The sequence below is a fragment of the Coffea arabica genome, chromosome 3e (genome assembly GCF_036785885.1).
Source record: "Coffea arabica cultivar ET-39 chromosome 3e, Coffea Arabica ET-39 HiFi, whole genome shotgun sequence".
Classification (NCBI taxonomy): domain Eukaryota; kingdom Viridiplantae; phylum Streptophyta; class Magnoliopsida; order Gentianales; family Rubiaceae; genus Coffea; species Coffea arabica.
Genome location: NC_092315.1, coordinates 8746151 through 8763464, shown reverse-complemented (window position 1 = coordinate 8763464; position 17314 = coordinate 8746151). Strand labels below are relative to the sequence as shown.

General features: G+C 45.2%; 1 protein-coding gene across 1 annotated transcript; it reads right to left on the bottom strand.

Annotated features, from left to right (window-relative positions):
* Positions 1-11238: 11238 nt before the first annotated feature.
* Positions 11239-14445, bottom strand: LOC113737292 (uncharacterized). The gene has a single exon (XM_027264543.2). The coding sequence runs from the start codon at positions 14443-14445 to the stop codon at positions 11239-11241; it is 3207 nt and encodes a 1068-aa protein (XP_027120344.2).
* Positions 14446-17314: the final 2869 nt, after the last annotated feature.

Below are 17314 nucleotides of genomic sequence, written 5' to 3'. Positions count from 1 at the left end.
ACAAGAAATGCAAAGTCAGATGAGTCAGATGGCAGTGGCAATCAACCGCCTAGAATCCCAAGTTTATGAAAAATTGTCATCTCAACCTGAATTGAACCTGAAGAATGTAAGTGCAATAATCTTAAGGAGCGGGAAGGAAATTCAGGAGCCCAAACTCGTGACTCCAAAGGACAAGGATGAAGAGAAGATTGAGAAAGAGCTTAAGGCAGAGAACACAAGCAGAAAAAATCCAGTGGTACTCCCTGACCTGATCAAAGACATTAAAACTAATCCCCCTCCATTTCTTAACAGTTTGAAGAAACCGAAGAAGCAGGACAAAGAGAAAGAGATCTTGGAGGTGTTTCGCAAGGTAGAGATCAATATCCTCCGGCTAGACACAATCAAACAAGTGCCAAAGTATGCAAAATTTTTGAGAGATTTATGCGTCAACCAAAGAAGGCGAGGGGAGATGAAAGGGTTATCGTGGGGGAGAATGTGTCAGCGGTTCTACAAAAGAAACTCCCACCGAAGTGTGGGCATTCAGGTATGTTCACTATCCCCTGTAGAATAGGCAACACTTTGATTAGGAAGGTCATGCTGGACTTAGAATCATCGATTAATGTAATGCCTAAATCTATCTATGTTTCTCTAAGTCTTGGTCTATTAAAAGAAACTGGGATAATAATTCAGTTAGCTGACCGAACCAATGCATACCCTAATAGGTTGATTGAGGATGTGTTGGTCAAAATTAATGATTTGGTATTTCCAACTGACTTTTATATATTTGACATGGATGATGATCATTCCCCTAACCCCTCACCTTTGCTATTAGGTAGACTCTTTTTGAGCACATCACAGACAAAAATTGATGTTAATAAGGGTACCTTGTCCATGGAATTTGATGAAGAAATAGTCTACTTTAATATTTTTGATACAATGGAATATCTTGTAAATTTTCACTCTGTGTTTGTTATTCATGCTATTAATTCCTCTGTACAAGAATTTTATGAGTTCGCTTGTAGGGATAAATTCAAAGTTGCTACGAGTAAGTATCAGGGGATGAAAGCAATTTATGAAATGAAAATGAATAAAAAATCAAGAAAGAAGGCTGCACTCAATGGTTATTTGGATTCCGGAGGATGACCACCGATTACAAGAAAAATTGAATTACATCCAAATTGAAAAGTGGTGTTTAATGTCTAGTTAAAGACATTAAAGAGAGGCGCTCATTGGGAGGCAACCCAATTTTTTTTAGTTGTTTATTCGATTTGTTTGACTGTTTAAATATGTTTTCCTTGAGTTTGATTGATTTCGGGTTTCAATTTTCGTTTTGATGATTCGTAGGTGTCTCTCTGACATGACGCGTCCGCATCAAGTCGTATGAAGAGCTCATGGTCAGAAGGATTCTTGCCTTTTTTAGACGCCCGCGTCAAGTTGTAAGGAGAGCTCATAGTCAAAAGGGTTCTTACCCTCTTGACGTGCCCACGTCACCTTCGCGAGAAAGGTAAGTATTCAAAACTCGAAGACAGTTTTCAATTTCCTGTTACTCTCTAATTTTGAATTTTGAAAATAAGTTTTGTCCATAATAATAATATTAAAAAAAATAAAAAATTTTATACAAAAATTTAATTACAAAAAAAAAGACTTTTCGTTTAGTTATAACTTTTGATTTTCAAAATTAGAATTTACAAAAAATCTAAAAATGAAAAAAAAAACAAAAACTATTTTGCTTTTGTTTTTCTCTTTTCTTTTCTTCCTTTTCTTTCTTTCTTTCTTTTCTTTTTCTTTCTTTCTTTCTTCTTTTTTCTTCCTCTTCTTTTTCTTTCTTTCTTTCTTCTTCTTTCTTCCTCTTTTCTTTCTTTCTTCTTCTTTCTTCCTCTTTTCTTTCTTTCTTCTCCCCTGTTCCTTCTTCTCTTTCGACCGAGCACCCCTTATGCCCACCACCATCTCCTCCACCTCGCTTGCATGCCGCCGTCCTTCCCTGTCCGCAGTCGTCCGCTGCCGTCTTCCTCTCTCCACTGCCACGCTTCTCTCTCTCACCATCTCTCTCTCTCTCTCTCATCGATCCACCCCAGCGCCACCCGCGAGCTCCTGTCTGCCACGAACCAGCCGCTGTAGTCCAGCCTGCCGCCATCCTGAGCGCGCGACCAACGCACACCACCTGGCGCGTGACCCTCCTCCAGCTCGCCCTTTGTCTCTCTCTTCTCGATCCAGCCGCCAGCTCCAATCTCTCTCACTCTCTCGCCGACGCCACCCATAGCAACTCGCGTGGCCACCAAGCCTGCCGTTGCTGCTCACTCACCATCCACGTCGCTTCGCCGCCACTTCCAACCGCTCCATCATCGTGCTTCGGAAACGCACTTGAATTTGGTAGCCCTCATCTATCATGCAGGTCTTACGCCTCACTTTGGTTATCACCCACCACTTTGATCCGATTTCAGGGAAGTTTTGTTGCCCTTTCTCCTACTTTTGATGTTTATTTGCTACATTGAGGGTAATGTATCGTTTAGGTGTAGGGGGGATCAGTTGTGGTTCTAGTTTTTAGTAGTTTTTAGTTTTTAGGTGTTTTTCCTTTATTTCTAGTTTATTATTTGTCTATCTTTCATTCAGTCTCTTTCTTTTTTTTTTAGTAATTAGCTCTCATGTGAATGCCAAAGTTTGATATTGGATTGTTGACTCTAATTCTATTATTGCCAAATTATAATAATAAAAGTGTATCGAGTTAATGTGGTTGAGTCCATAACATCTCTTTGGTGAATATCAGTGATTGCTTGACTTTTTTGAGATCTTGGTTAATTTTTCAAGGCATAAGGAATAATTGTTGGCATTTTCATGTGAATTGGTCCAATATTAACTTTAGTTCTCCATGTTTGGCAATAATGAGGCTAGCTGCTCCTATTTTTGTTTTTAGTGGTGTTATTCTGCATTATTATGTTATTTGACTGTGAATAAACTTGACCGTACTCCGCTATTAGTTACTACTGAATAACCGAGGATCTTCACCTAAAAGTATCAATTTTCGAGTCAAAAAGTAGTAATTTCTATGAGTACGTGGTCGTATAGCGATAGGAGTTGAGTAACCGGGCTCCTTCATCTGAAAATGTTGGAGTTCGCGTCAAAAGGCTCCAATGGCTAGAGACTAAGCCTTTTGTGCTATCTTAAAAAAAAAAGAAAAAAGGAAAAAATAAATAATAGAAAACGTGAAAAAAAACGTAGGTTGTGTTAGTGTGTGATAGAAGTCAGCTTGCCAATTTATGGATTTAATGTTGAGATTTTGGTTAATATTTGGACCATTTGCTGATAAATGTTGTGCGTCATTTCTTTTTCTTAGATTAGTTAACTTGAAATTGAAGGAGTTTGTGGTTTAGAAACTAACCGGGGTGATGTTTCTCGGATTTTGATCACTGATATTTGATATATGATTTTCTCTTAGTATCTTGGCAATATGGTAGATGGAGCAATGACCATGGTCAAATATTAGTGCTTGTTTGCTGTTTTCATGCTTGAGAGTAAGCATGGTTTAGGTGTGGGGGGGATTGATAGATTGCAATTTTATCATTTATTTTATTATTAGTTTCCCCTATTACCTGACTCGATGTGGATTAATTGTTGAATTCTACTTACTTTTAGCATTTTACATTTATTTCAGAGAGTATAACAAAAATATGATAATAAGTGTCAATTTGACAGGAAAGGAGTCCAAGTCACAGAACTTATTCCAGAGACATTGCTGGCAAAGAAAATTTTTTGCCCATTTTAGTAATTGCTGGAGAGGAAAGGATGGCTAAAATATTATTTTCCTTGGCCGCCGCACAGCAGAGAGCGGGGGATAGAGATTAGAATGAAACGCAGAGAACTGGCGGACTACTTGGAAGCTTAGTTGTTGACTTTTCTTTGGGAGCTTTTCCTTCTTCGTATAAGGGACCTCTAGCTTAGCATTTTCTTTTTGGACTTTTCCTTCTTAGCTTTTGGTTGTGGAGTACTCCTCCGCATGTCAGAAATCTTATAAAGAATTGAATCATTCTCTATAGTTGCTGGTTTTTCCTTATTCAATCGATCAAATTGAACTCTCACGAACAAGGCTAATGGCCGCTACTGTTGCTTCAATTTCCTGTGGGCTTCGTTCATCAAGGATGAACTAATTTTATCACAATAGTCAAGGAACAGTAGCGGCCATATTCTTTGATTTTATCTTTTTCTCTTATTTATTGGTATTCGCATATTCTTTGATTGCAGCACTTATGATTATTTAATTAATTGATTATCTTAGATCCGGATAATTAGTTAATTTGGTAATCTATTGTCAATTAGGGCATTTAAATCCATAATTATTTATTTGCCTTGAAATAGTGACAACTGGCACAATTAGATTTGTATCAGGGGGATACGGGGGCTAATATGAAATAACCCTGGTAGTACGTTATTTGGTTAGAATAGGGTTCCTCTAATATGTAAGGCAATTGGGGAATTAAATCTTATGGACGTATCTAAGATTATTTCTTAATTAGAGTAGTGATTAATGGGCGTACCTTAATCACCGACACAGTAAGGAGGGGTTGACTGTCATCGCTTGTCTGGCAGTTATAACCTATTTATTAATAAATAATTGGAATTGCTTGTGCATCGATAATCAATTAGGTGAACCATTGCTGAAGTTATTTCTTGGCTAGACATTTAATTATTATTGCCTTGATTTTTGTGAATTGTCATTTTATTTTTAGTTGGCTACTTTATTTTTAGTTGAATTGTTTTAATTATCATCCTCTATACAAAAACACCCCCTATGTTACTTTGGATTTCTAAAGAGACAAATACACTCAATTCCTGAGGATACGACCCTACTTGCCCTGTTTACAAATTAATAATTTTTGTGTAAAAGTCATCCCATTCGGGTGTATCGGATCAAGCAAACTCTTCGAGAATAGGGTGAATCAAGTAATCCATTGCACACCTAGAGTCCCTACTCCAGTACTTGGAATCGGGTTTTGGCTATTTTAATTGGCAATTAGGTTTATTTTTATTATTACACAGGTTTCGACAACCTGTCAAATTACACAAACAGTACATCGATTTGTGCATAAAATACCGATTTTGTATAAAGAAAATGTTTAAGTAGCCTTGAATTGAATTAAACCGATGCTACTTGCTTTAAAAGACAACCAGTGACAACTATTGGTTTCATTTCTTGCACATGCTATTCCAAAATGAATTATAAGTTAACAAAACTCATGTTCTCCGGGAATTATTCGATTACCAACTTGTTAATTCATGACTATAACAAAAAATAATTTGTAGTTTCAATTAAGATTATTCAATTAGTGAGTAACATATTAATTTTGTTCAACCAGAATATTTCCGGTAGAATCGTATTTAATTCAATTGTTGTGATTAATTAGTAAAATCATCTAATGAGAATTAGTAAAAATGATTTCAACTGCCATACTCCAACTGGAATGAGACAATAAATGTTGTTTTGGAAGAGGAACAAATTCTCCAGCTTATTCGGGTTATGTAAAGTAGGTGGAATTGGAGCTGGTAAATGGTTAGACCTAAAAAAAATGTTTAGAGGTATAAAAAGAATGCAATGATAAGTTTCCGAGACTAGCTGGCTTATTGGCTTTGGAATTGAATCAGTCAAGTGATTTTCGTTCAAGTGGAGGACTTGAAGATTTTAAAACAAGCCAAATTCAGGCTCGATATTCGTGGCAACAGATTGAACGTGAAATCTTACCAATCCGGGGTAATATGCTGCCAAAAAGCTCATTCATGGATGGATCAACGTATTTGAAGAGGCGAATTCTGACCGGCGGGAGTGAACCGTGAGCCGACGGCACCACAGTTGAAAAGGTCACGACAGTTTAGATCACCTGCTTAGGTTACAAGAGGGGTTGGGTCCCCCGATATAACTCCGAAACTTAAGTCAGTTCGGGATTAGAAAAATGGTGTAATAGCAGAGAATCAGTGGAGTGTTTTACCAGGAATTGGTCATCCCCTTCTCAGTGGGAAATGTTGGGTATTTATAAGAGACGAGGAAGAGAGAGAGAGAGACTGCTAGCGCAGGTCCCTAGAGATCTGACAGGGGTAGTGCATCAAGGTGATTTGATGGGCTCTGCGGAAAGGTGCGCCGGAACAGTTGTCAGCGTCAGGCGGCGCATGTGTCAGAACAGCTTTGTCAGAGGTGTCAGAGGTCATGTCCCACCTCTTCGGCGGTCAGGTCTTTAAACGTCACTTCGGCTTTATGACCGAAGGTCTTGCCCGAGTTGATAATTGGGCCGAGGTCACGGCACGAGGGGCCTTGCCGAGGCAGTGGTTCCAGAAGTACCACAGGGTGAGGCTCCAGTACTATCCGCGCTGGAAATACCCTCCTCACTAAGCCCCCCAAACCTTGGGAAGGGCGAGGTCGTTGCTTCCCGAGATAGTTACTTCCCGAGGCTGACAAGTGTGTAGGACACGGAATACAGCAAGTACACGTCATGACTGTGCGGATGGGACTGGGAAGGAGGTGAAATGATGGCTGTCAGCTTTATTGACAGATCCATGGATAGACGCGAAATAAAGGGTCAGATGAACAGCACTCTCATTAATGAGGAGAGAGGTCGTGCCCTCGAGAATTCCAAAGGTTCCGCCTTTTCATCTTCCCCCTGTTGGCCTATAATAGGAGTCCCTTTTTACCGTTTCACTCTTTACCGGAAATCAAAAATCACCTCAGAGCTCTGTTTCTCTGTCTTTTCACTTCGACAATCTCTTAAACTACATCTTCTGAGTAAGTTCACTTCTCCCTCTTTAGTAATGGCTAGAACAGCTCGTACCCACAAAGAAATCGTGAGGCCCGACTTCACCGAGGTAGAGAGGCCCGACCCTTCCGAGGAGAGAACCGCTTCTGAGGCCGAGGAAGGGGAGGCCGGAGCGTCCCACCAGACCGAGGTACTCCAAGAGCAGGAAGAGGAGATAGAGGTTGAAGCTGAGGTCCTTTATAACGACGACCTCGACAATGAGGTTCCCAGGGATGAGGGTGTGCAAGAGCCGACCACCCCTCCGGATATATCAGCACTCAACTACGGCCAGATGCCTACGTTCGACAGCGTCATGAATCAGACGCTGGTAGCCAAGGTGATTCGCCGGTATCCCTGAAGGAGAAATTACAGCCTCTATCCGCCTCGGTCACATCAATCAGCCGCACTACCGCCAAGGGGTAGGATGGCTATTTATGTGGATCAACTGGAGGCCGGGCTCAGGATGCCCACCACGAGGTTCCTCCGGGACTGCCTGAGGTATTGGGGGGTGAGAATCACTCAACTCACCCTCAATGCCATTCGCGTTCTCATCGGCTTTCAACTGCTCTGCCGACATCAGGAAATAGAACCCACTGTCAACCTCTTCCGCCGATGTTACTCGCTCAAAAACAGCGGAAGTGAAAAGGGTTGGTTTTATTTCGGGAACAAGATCCCGAAGTTGGTGGTGGATGCCCTTACTTCGATAAAGGAGTGGAAGGGGAACTTCATCTTCGTTCCAGCTGAGGACTTCCCTAGAGGGTTCTGGTGGAGACCTCCCACCTCGGTCAAAGAAACCTCTCCGGGTAAACTGGAGGAGGACAACTTCAAGAAACTGACGGGGTCGGGCCTCAGAATCAACTGCTAGGATTTTCCCGAGGCAGTTCTTGCCGACGGCGGGCTCAGTCGAGCCCTGATCAGCTCGGATTACCCCGTTTTCTTCTCCTCTAAGCTACAGAAACCTTGTACTTTTTCATTCCCTACTTTGTTTGTTTTTCCTTGATTCTAACTAACTCTCCTTTCGTACTTCGCAGTGACGAGGGTTTCTGACTTGATAACAACCGGGACGGCAGCCGAGGTGGCCAAAAGACCAAAGAAACGCAAGGATACTGCCGAGCCCTCCACCAGGCCGGCCAAGAAGACTGCCGCGACACGTGGTGATTGTGGGGGAAGGCTCACGCACCTCGGCCACTCCAGGGGGATCCCAAGCCTCAGCCATTTCGGTGGGGGTTCCCGTTCGAGGAGTGACTATAGCTTCTCCACCCCGGGGCCAGGGTGTAACGCCTTTTCCAACTCGCCCCGTCACGGGGTCTTCATTGTTCAATCTCCACCACGTACCTTCTCAAGAGGTCGGGGAGGACAAGAGGCACTCCGGAGCACAGTGGTGCTCGGAGTGGAGCATCAATGTCAACGACCGTTACAAAAACCCTATGGTCGCACAGGAGCTCCTCGTGCATTCAGTGCTGCCGCGAGACAACACTTATGCCAGGAAGCTCACCCCTAGCGAGCTGATGCAGAGTGCCTTAGTTTCATGGGCATCCACCACGGCCTTTTTCGCCGAGATGATTCAGCATTATGGGAATTTAATGGAGACATACGAGCCACCAGACGCGCTTCAGAAGAAAATTGCCGAACTGGAAGAGAGATTAAGAGCAACCGAGCTGGAGCGAGATAAAGCCGAGGCGGCCAGAGACCGTGCCGAGGTGACAAAGAACTCTCTGATAACCGCCCTTGGTGAAGAAAAAGAGAGAAGAGTCCAGGAGGAGCAGTCATCCAAAAGAGCAATAGAGATGGCCGGGGTGTCAGCCTTGGAAGCCTTCCGCAAGTCGGAGTCTTTCAACCGCGACCTCAACGAGCTGACGCTGCCGAGTTTCATGTTTGGCTACACCACAGCAGTCAATGACGCGGCGCCCTTCCTCTCTTCTGAACAGCTGGAATCTCTTCAAGATGCGCCGAACTACAACGAGGATGCCAAAGAGCTGTGTGACCGCATGGCCGAAGGCATCAAAGCCGGAAGTAACCTAATCGAGGTCCGCGCCTAGTTCAACAAGTGGTTTCAAGAGTTCGACTTGGATGGCGATGGTCTCGAAGGGGACAAGACCGGCGGAGAGGCTGAAGGTCAGCAAGACGACGGGGTAGGAGAAGAAACTATGGGTGGAGAAGGCTCCGGGGCAGGGAATGCTTAGAGACAATCCCTTTTGTACCTAAGGGCCGAGGTCGTGGATGCTTAGGAGCATTCCGGACCTCGGTCTTCTTTTTGTACTTCAATATAACTTTGTATTTTTGCCTCTTTAATTGAGCTCGATTTTCTTCTCTTTATTTCTTCTATTTGCTGCTGCTTGTCCCCTTATTTTTCACTTGATGAAATGAGAATAAGTGAGAAATAACTCAAACTTAAAATTTAAAGCACGCACCATTTAAGGGTAATACAATCTAAGGTTCTCAGCGTGCCACGGTCGAGGCACCCGAGAACCATCTCGATAAGTTAATTTACAATATCCGTTTTGGCTGGACTCGACAACCTGGTAGGGTCCCTCCCACTTGAGGCTAAGTTTTCCTTGAGATTCAGCTCGGCAGAACGAATTCTTCCGGAGTACTAGGTCTCCCGGACTGAACCGTAGGTTTTTGACCCGGGCATTGTAGTAGCCAGCTAAGATATTTTTATAAAGGGCAACTTTGGCCGCTGCCATATCACGCTTCTCTTCGACGAGGTCGAGGTCAACTTGCCGCTATTCTTCATTAACTTCGGCAGCATATGCGGCCATTCGTGGGTTCGGCGTGATGAACTCGGCTGGGACCACAGTTTCGGACCCATACGTTAAAGAGAACGGGGTCTCTTGTGTTGCCGATCTCGGGGTGGTCCTGTAAGACCACAACACACTAGGGAGTTCCTCCATCCAAGATGATCCGGCTCGGTGCAGCCTGGTTTTGAGGCCATGGAGGAGAGTGCGGTTGAAATTTTCAGCCTGCCCATTGGCCTGGAGGTATTCAACCGAGGTGAAATGCTGTTTAATCCCAAAGTTCTCGCACCACGCCTTGAATGGATTATCAGCGAACTGCCTGCCGTTATCCGAGATGACCATCCGGGGCAGGCCGAAGCGACAAACTACGTTCTTCCAGAAAAATTTTTGGACTGCTAACCCAGTGATGGTTCTCAGAGGCTCAGCCTCGACCCTTTTGGTGAAGTAGTCTACTGCCACCACTACGTGAACATAATTCCCTGAAGCCCTACGGAAAGAGCCAATTATGTCAGTACCCCATTGTTCAAACGGCCATGGTGAGGTGATAGGGATCATGAGGTTGGTCGGCTGGTGGTGCTCAGGGGCGTGGTGCTGACAAGAAGGACAACTAAGAACCATGATCTGGGCATCTACCCTCATGGTGGGCCAGAAATACCCAAGCAACAGAGCCTTTTTGACGAGCATCCTGTAGCTGACGTGAGCCCCGCAAAATCTCTCATGTATGTCCTGGAGGATCCGTTCACCCTCCTCTGGTGTGACACACCGTAACCACGGGCCGAGGTAGGACCTCTTGTACAAGAGATCTTGTCGAAGGGCATACCGAGCTGCTTTACGCTGAAGCTTTCTTGACTCAGCTCGATCATTAGGGAGCTCCCCCCGACTGAAAAATCGGATCAAGGGGCCCATCCAGGTGTCACCTAGGTAAACGGGGCACACGACTTCTTCTAAGTACCTCGGCTCGACTAAGACTTCCACGAGTACCGACTTGTTCAAGTCAGAGAACGAGGTGGAGGCGAGCCGAGAGAGAGCGTCAACTCGTTTGTTCTGCGACCGTGATATCTTTTGGATTTCGAAAGACTCGAAGTGTGCGATCAACTGGTGGACCTTGGAGAGGTAGCGATGCATGACCTCTTCTCTGGCCTCATATTCACCCAGTATCTGGCACACGACCAGTTGGGAGTCACTCTAAACCAAGATGTGCCCGGCGCCGAGTTTGCGGGTTAGTTGGAGTCCGGCAATGACTGCCTCGTATTCGGCTTCGTTGTTAGAAGCAACGAAGTCAAACCTTAAGGCATATGAGCACACCTCTCCCTGAGGGTCTTCGAGGAGCAAACCTGCTCCACTACCCTCACTGTTGGATGAGCCATCCACATGCAGAATCCATCGTTGAGGGTCAGTGGTGGTCGGGGTGGACTTATTCACCTCATTGAACGTGAGTTCGGCCAAAAAATCCGCCAGGGCTTGAGCTTTGATAGCCGTCCGAGGTTCGTAAGACAGGTCATACTCCCCCAACTCAATAGCCCATTTAGTAAGACATCCGGAAGCCTCCGGTCGTGATAAGACTTGCCTGAGGAGTTGGTCAGTTCTCAGACAAATGTGGTGAGCTAAGAAGTAGGATTTGAGCCTGCGGGCAGCGTGGATCAGGGCTAGCACAAGTTTCTCCGCTTGTGTGTACCTGGTCTCCGGACCTCGGAGGACTCGGCTGACGTAGTAAACTGGAACTTGTACACCTTCTTCCCTTACCAGTACTAGAACAACTTGTCCCCCGGACGAGGTGAGGTGAGCGTCGGGAGGCAGTGAAGGTACTCCTTCAGCTGTTCAAACGCCCGTTGACATTCTTCAGTCCAGGAGAAGCTGTCTGCCTTCTTCAGAACTTTGAAAAAGGGCAACGCCTTAGAGGCCGACTGCGATAAGAACCGGTTCAGGGCTGCCAACCGCCCTGTAAGCCTCTGCACGTCGCGGATACACCGAGGTGGGGACATTTCTTGGATCGCTCTCACCTTATCCGGATTCGCTTCTATGCCTCGTCTGGAGACAAGGTAGCCCAGAAATTTTCCCGAAATGACCCCGAAGACACATTTCTTAGGGTTTAGCATCATTCGCATTTCCCGGAGGACTTCAAGGACTTCTCTCAGGTTAGAAAGAAAAGTAGAGGTTGTCTGGCTCTTGAGGAGAATGTCATCCACGTAGGCTTCGACATTTCGCCCGATCTGGGACTTGAAAGCTTGGTTAACCAAGCGTTGATATGTGGCCCCGGCATTCTTTAATCCAAAAGGTATGGTGGTGTAGCAGTAGGTGCCTTGGTCAGTATAGAAGGCCGTATTCTCCTGGTCATCCGGACTCATTCCGATCTGGTGATACCCTTTGAAAGCATCAAGGAAACAGAGGACTTCATAACCCATTGCCGAGTCCACCAAGGTGTCGACCTTGGGCAATGGGTAGCAGTGTTTGGGGCAGGCCTTATTGAGATCGGTGAAGTCGACGCACATCCTCCAAGCTCTTGCGTCCTTCTTGACCATGACCGGGTTGGATAACCAGGTCGGATACTGGATCTCCCGGATTATCTTTGCGGGCAGGAGCTTGTCCACTTCTTCACCAATAGCTCGGCTACGCTCAGGGCCGAGGTGCCTCCTTTTTTGTTTGACCGGCCGTGCCTGGGGGTCAACGTTAAGCTCGTGTAGCATGAGGTGATGCGGGACTCCTTGGACCTCATCTGCGGCCCAAGCGAAGACGTCCCGGTATTCTCTGAGAAGATCCACCATTCCTTTCTTAACTGAGTCAGGCAAACAGATGCCAACGCGGATCATTTGATCCGGATTCGTGGGGTCCATGGGGATCTCCTCCACCTCATCTCCGGTTTCCAGCCTCTGGAGCTTCACCGTTTGTTGAGGGTCGATGCAATCAATTGAGAGAATGTCCGACATCTTTTCGGACCTTCTATCAGAGGTAGATGGAAAGGCCGCTTGTAAAGTGACGAGGTAACACTCCCGGGCAGCGCAGACGTCGCTGCTCACCTCGGTGACCCCTGCGGAGGTGGGAAACTTAAAGCTCAGATGGAATGTTGAGTATACCGCTCGCAAAGCGTTGAGCGTGGGTCGTCCCAGGAGCATGTTGTACGGGGAGTCAGCCTTTACCACGACAAAATTGACAGGGATAGTTCGGCAACGGGGGTGACATCCCACGGTTACCGTCAGGGTCACCATCCCTTCGGGATGCACAACGTGTCCCCCGAACCCTACCAAGGGGGTTCTTACTGGGATCATGCGCTCCCTGGCCAGTTTAAGGCTATCAAACGTGCGGAGGTACATGACGTCCACCGAGCTTCCTGGATCAATGTAGACTTTCTTCACAATGTAATTGTTGGTGAGCACTTCAGTCACCAAAGCCTCATGGCTACTCGAGGCAACTGGGACAGGATCACTAGATCTGTAAGAGAACACCTCGGATAGGCGAGAGCTAGACTCGGCCTGATCCGGGTTGGCTTGCCTATAGGTCCTCTTCCGGGAGTTTTGACTATCTCCTCCCGTCGGACCTCCGGCGATGGTATTGATGACCCCGACTATGTTGGGTCCATACCCTAATCCATGACCTGAAGATCCGTCTCGGGGAGGCCTTTTTGTCTCCCTAGGATCGTCTGGGGGCCTGCAACTGCTTCTAGACGTCCGCCTTTCGTCTCGGCGTTGATCACCCCGCCTGTCACATCGGGGTTCACTACGTTGGTGACCTCCACCTCGACGGATGAACTGCTTCAGGTGCCCCTGCCTGATAAGGTTTTCAATCTCCTTCTTAAGGTCGTTGCAGTCCTCGGTCTCGTGCCTGATGTCTCGGTGATACAGACAGTAGAGGTTAGAGTTCCTCTTGTCCCTGCTACCGAACATCTTCAGAGGTGCTTTCTCGAGGTTGTTCTGTTCCATCATGGACAACACCCGGGACCGAATAGTGTTCAAAGGGGTCAACTCGGACCCGGGGATGGATGCTTTCCCCTTGGAGATTCGGTCGAACATGCTGCGGCGGTCTCGGTTAGGGTTTTGGAAGCCACTCCCTACCCCCACTTCACTTCGGCCAGCCTCTTTTCCCCTTCGGGGATCGGTCCTTGAGCGGGTGGTCTGGACCTCTTTCTTCATGCAGTTGAGGTTTTCGGCCTGTATGCCCTTCTCGACCTTCAACCACAGTTCATGGAGTGTGCGGGGATACTTCTTGTGAATCCCCGTATTGAATACTCCGGCAACGAGCCCATAGGTAAAAGCAGCAATGGTGACCTGCTCATTAGGATTAGGTATCTGCACGCTTTCTTCGTGGAACCTCTGGACGTACGATCGAAGTGATTCTCCCGGGTTCTGTTGCATGTTCAACAGATAAGCCGAGGTCCTGGTCGTAGGTCGGGAGGAGACAAAACGGTGAAGAAATTTCTCCACTAATTCCTCCAGGGTTGAAATGCTCCTAGGTTCTAAATCCCAGAACCATTTTCGAGCTGTCCCCTGGAGGAATACTGGGAAAGCCCGGCATATGACGGGGTCAGGGATGCAATACAGGCGGAAGGCCGAGATGAAGGCATGAATGTGGTCTTCAGGATCACCTCGGCCGTCGTAAGATGGTATCGAGGGGAGCTTGAAGTTGGGAGGAAGCCTCTCCTCATTTATGTCATCCGTGAAGGGTGGAGCCCTTTGGTAATCCACCCCAGCTCTCTCCATGGGTCGAGGTTCCTCAGGTCGTCGGCCCAAGAGCCCTCTTGACAATGACCTGGTCAGGGAGGCTACCTTAGAAATGGCCTTGGAGAATGCTCTCTTTGAAACACTTCGGCTCAAGCGCCTCCCGTCAGATTCTTCTTCAGACGAGCCTTCAGGAGATCCATCTGACTTCCTTTTAGAGGACTCGGCCTTCTGCTTGCCTTGTCTCTTAAGATACCTCCCTAACTCCTCAAAGATGTTAGAGTTCTCGGTCACAAACTCGGCCATACGGGTTATGGCTTCTTCGTTTGCGGGCTGAGTTCTCGGGGACTCCTGCCCTTCGGAAATATCTTCTTACTGAGCCGCATTACTCTGCTCAGCCCCAATAGTGAGAGCTTTCCTACTCCTAGAACGCGTAGGCTTCATTCTCCAATGTCTTCGCGTTCCCACAAACGGTGCCAATTGAAGAGGCGAATTCTGACCGGCGGGAGTGAACCGTGAGCTGACGGCACCACAGTTGAAAAGGTCACGGTGGTCTAGATCACCTGCTTAGATTACAAGAGGGGCTGGGTCCCCCGATATACTTCCGAAGCTTAAGTCAGTTCGGGATTAGAAAAATGGTGTAATAACAGAGAATCAGTGAAGTGTTTTACCAGGAATTGGTCATCCCCTTCTCAGTGGGAAATATTGGGTATTTATAAGAGACGAGGAAGAGAGAGAGAGAGAGACTGCTAGCGCAGGTCCCTAGAGATCTGATAGGGGCAGTGCATCAAGGTGATTTGATGGGCTCTGCGGAAAGGTGCGCCGGAACAGTTGTCAGCGTCAGGCGGCGCATGTGTCAGAACAGCTTTGTCAGAGGTGTCAGAGGTCATGTCCCACCTCTTCGGCGGTCAGGTCTTTAAACGTCACTTCGGCTTTATGACCGAAGGTCTTGGCCGAGTTGATAATTGGGCTGAGGTCACGGCACGAGGGGCCTTGCCGAGGCGGTGGTTCCAGAAGTACCACAGGGTGAGGCCCCAATACTATCCGAGCTGGAAATACCCTCCTCAGTATTCAATATTTAGCAATGATGAAAATGAGAAGTCATAGAGTGTAGTGTTGATATTAGAATTTTTGAGGTTCAATCTATTGACACTTGACACATCTATCATTATTGAATGAAACACCAGCACCTGGTTTTGGTTAGCCATTTTTCCATGATATAAAGAGGGAATTATTCTGGTTGACAAAACTAACTTTCCATTTTAAGAGGGCAGCAGTCATATTTTTTTTTCCGTAAGTGGGAGATCTTCAAAAACAGAATCTTCTACTTATAATTTTTTTTATTTTACCATCCAATCCAACCTTTCCGTCACTTTATTTATTTGAATAAACTAAGAAATGATATATTGAATTTTATTAACAATGACTAATATATAAGTGGATGCAATAAAGATGAGTAACATAGAAGTGGATGTAATAAGGATGATATGCAAGCACATCACTGTGCGTGAGTTTTTCCTTTCTGGCTTATAGAATATGCATTTTGTGTTGTTGGAATATCTTTTTGGGTTACGATAGTAGAACCATAGTGGAATTGACTGTGGTGGTCGTTACTCTAGTAGTAGAACAAAGAGCTTTCTATTGCTCTTCTTGTTTTTCTTTTTTGCTTACAGCCTGTGATACCATTAATAAACGTGGACTTGGCGACAATGGTGTGCTTTTATTTTTTTTTATTTGTTTTTGGCAACAGAAAGATTTTAAATCTAGAATCTCTTGCTTACAATTCTCCCCCTACCATCTATCTTAACCCTCCCCCAACAATAGTGCAACTCTGCTCCTTAAAAAACTGTTGTGGTCATAGTTTGGTGGGAGAGAAAGAAGCGAAAGAGTTTTTCTTTTCTTTTTTGTTTAAACTTTTAGTATAAAGGTTCATAATGGTATATTGGATATTCATCTAATATCTATTTGTTGACATAAGCAAACCGGATTTATAAGTGATCAAATACATGGAAATAAGGGGTGAAGGTGTAATTTTTTGAAATTAGAAATCTATTTGTCCTCGGAATTGGAACGAAAGTGAAATCGATAGAGTTTAATTCCGGCCTACAATTTGTCTTCCTTTCTCACCATTGTGTTTCTTTTCTAAACAAGTTTCATGAAGTTTCAGAATTCAAGTGTTGAGTACAACAACTTTGTGAAGTCAATCAAAAGTAGCACTCAAGAATTGCAAGCTCTGCCGTGCTTTGAGACATTTTGCTCTCTCTATGTTTGGCATTTACTTTGAAAGCTATTCCAATTTTGACAAAGTCAACTCTAACATAGAATCAAATCGATGTTATGACCGATTCACGATTCAATCGATCGAACCAACCGATTCGATCCAATTTTCAAAATATTGCGTTCATGTCTTCACAAGAAACGACCCAAGAATCCCTTCCAAAATTCCTGAGGCATTTATTAGACAGAATAGTCAAAATGGACCATTTCAGGTCCTCTAATGATCTGATTGATAGAAGACCACAGATTTGAGAAAATTCTAACACATTTATTCATGCAATTCCTGTAGCTGATGTGAAAACAAAAAGCATTAAAATAGTGTATTTTCTAAAGTTTCTTGTAATCCGGTCAGTCCCCTCCACGCGTTAAATTTGATTCACTGGAGTTGGCCGGGAGCTCGATCACCATTACCGTAGATTCTTGGAGGTGTTAGAGTGAATTCGGATGGGTTGGAGTTCGGCTTGTCAATTATTACTCTGTAATATAATAGCCATATTGACCAAATTTTCAAAGTCCTGCGTTAGTTTTGTTCCAAATGTGACAATGTGATAGTGCAACGTTCAATTATTGACTTTTGGAATTTGTTAAACGTTTCCAAAACGGGAAGAAAAGGAAAAGAAATTGCAGGCTTAGATTAAAGAAAATTAATTACTCTTTATTTTGGGGGGGGGGGGCGCTACCGGAAGGAGAAATGGATTGCCTTTACTTGTATTAAAAATGGCAAAATGGCAAACAACCCATCAGGCCAAGAGCATATAAGGGTTCAATAATTGGCAAAGTATTGATCTTTATGTGTCCGTTTAAAAAAAGAAGAATGGGGAAGAAAAAGAAACAAGAAAGAAAATTTAGATACCAGCTACTTCAATTTTCCTAGGCAAGTACACTAATCTCATTTCCA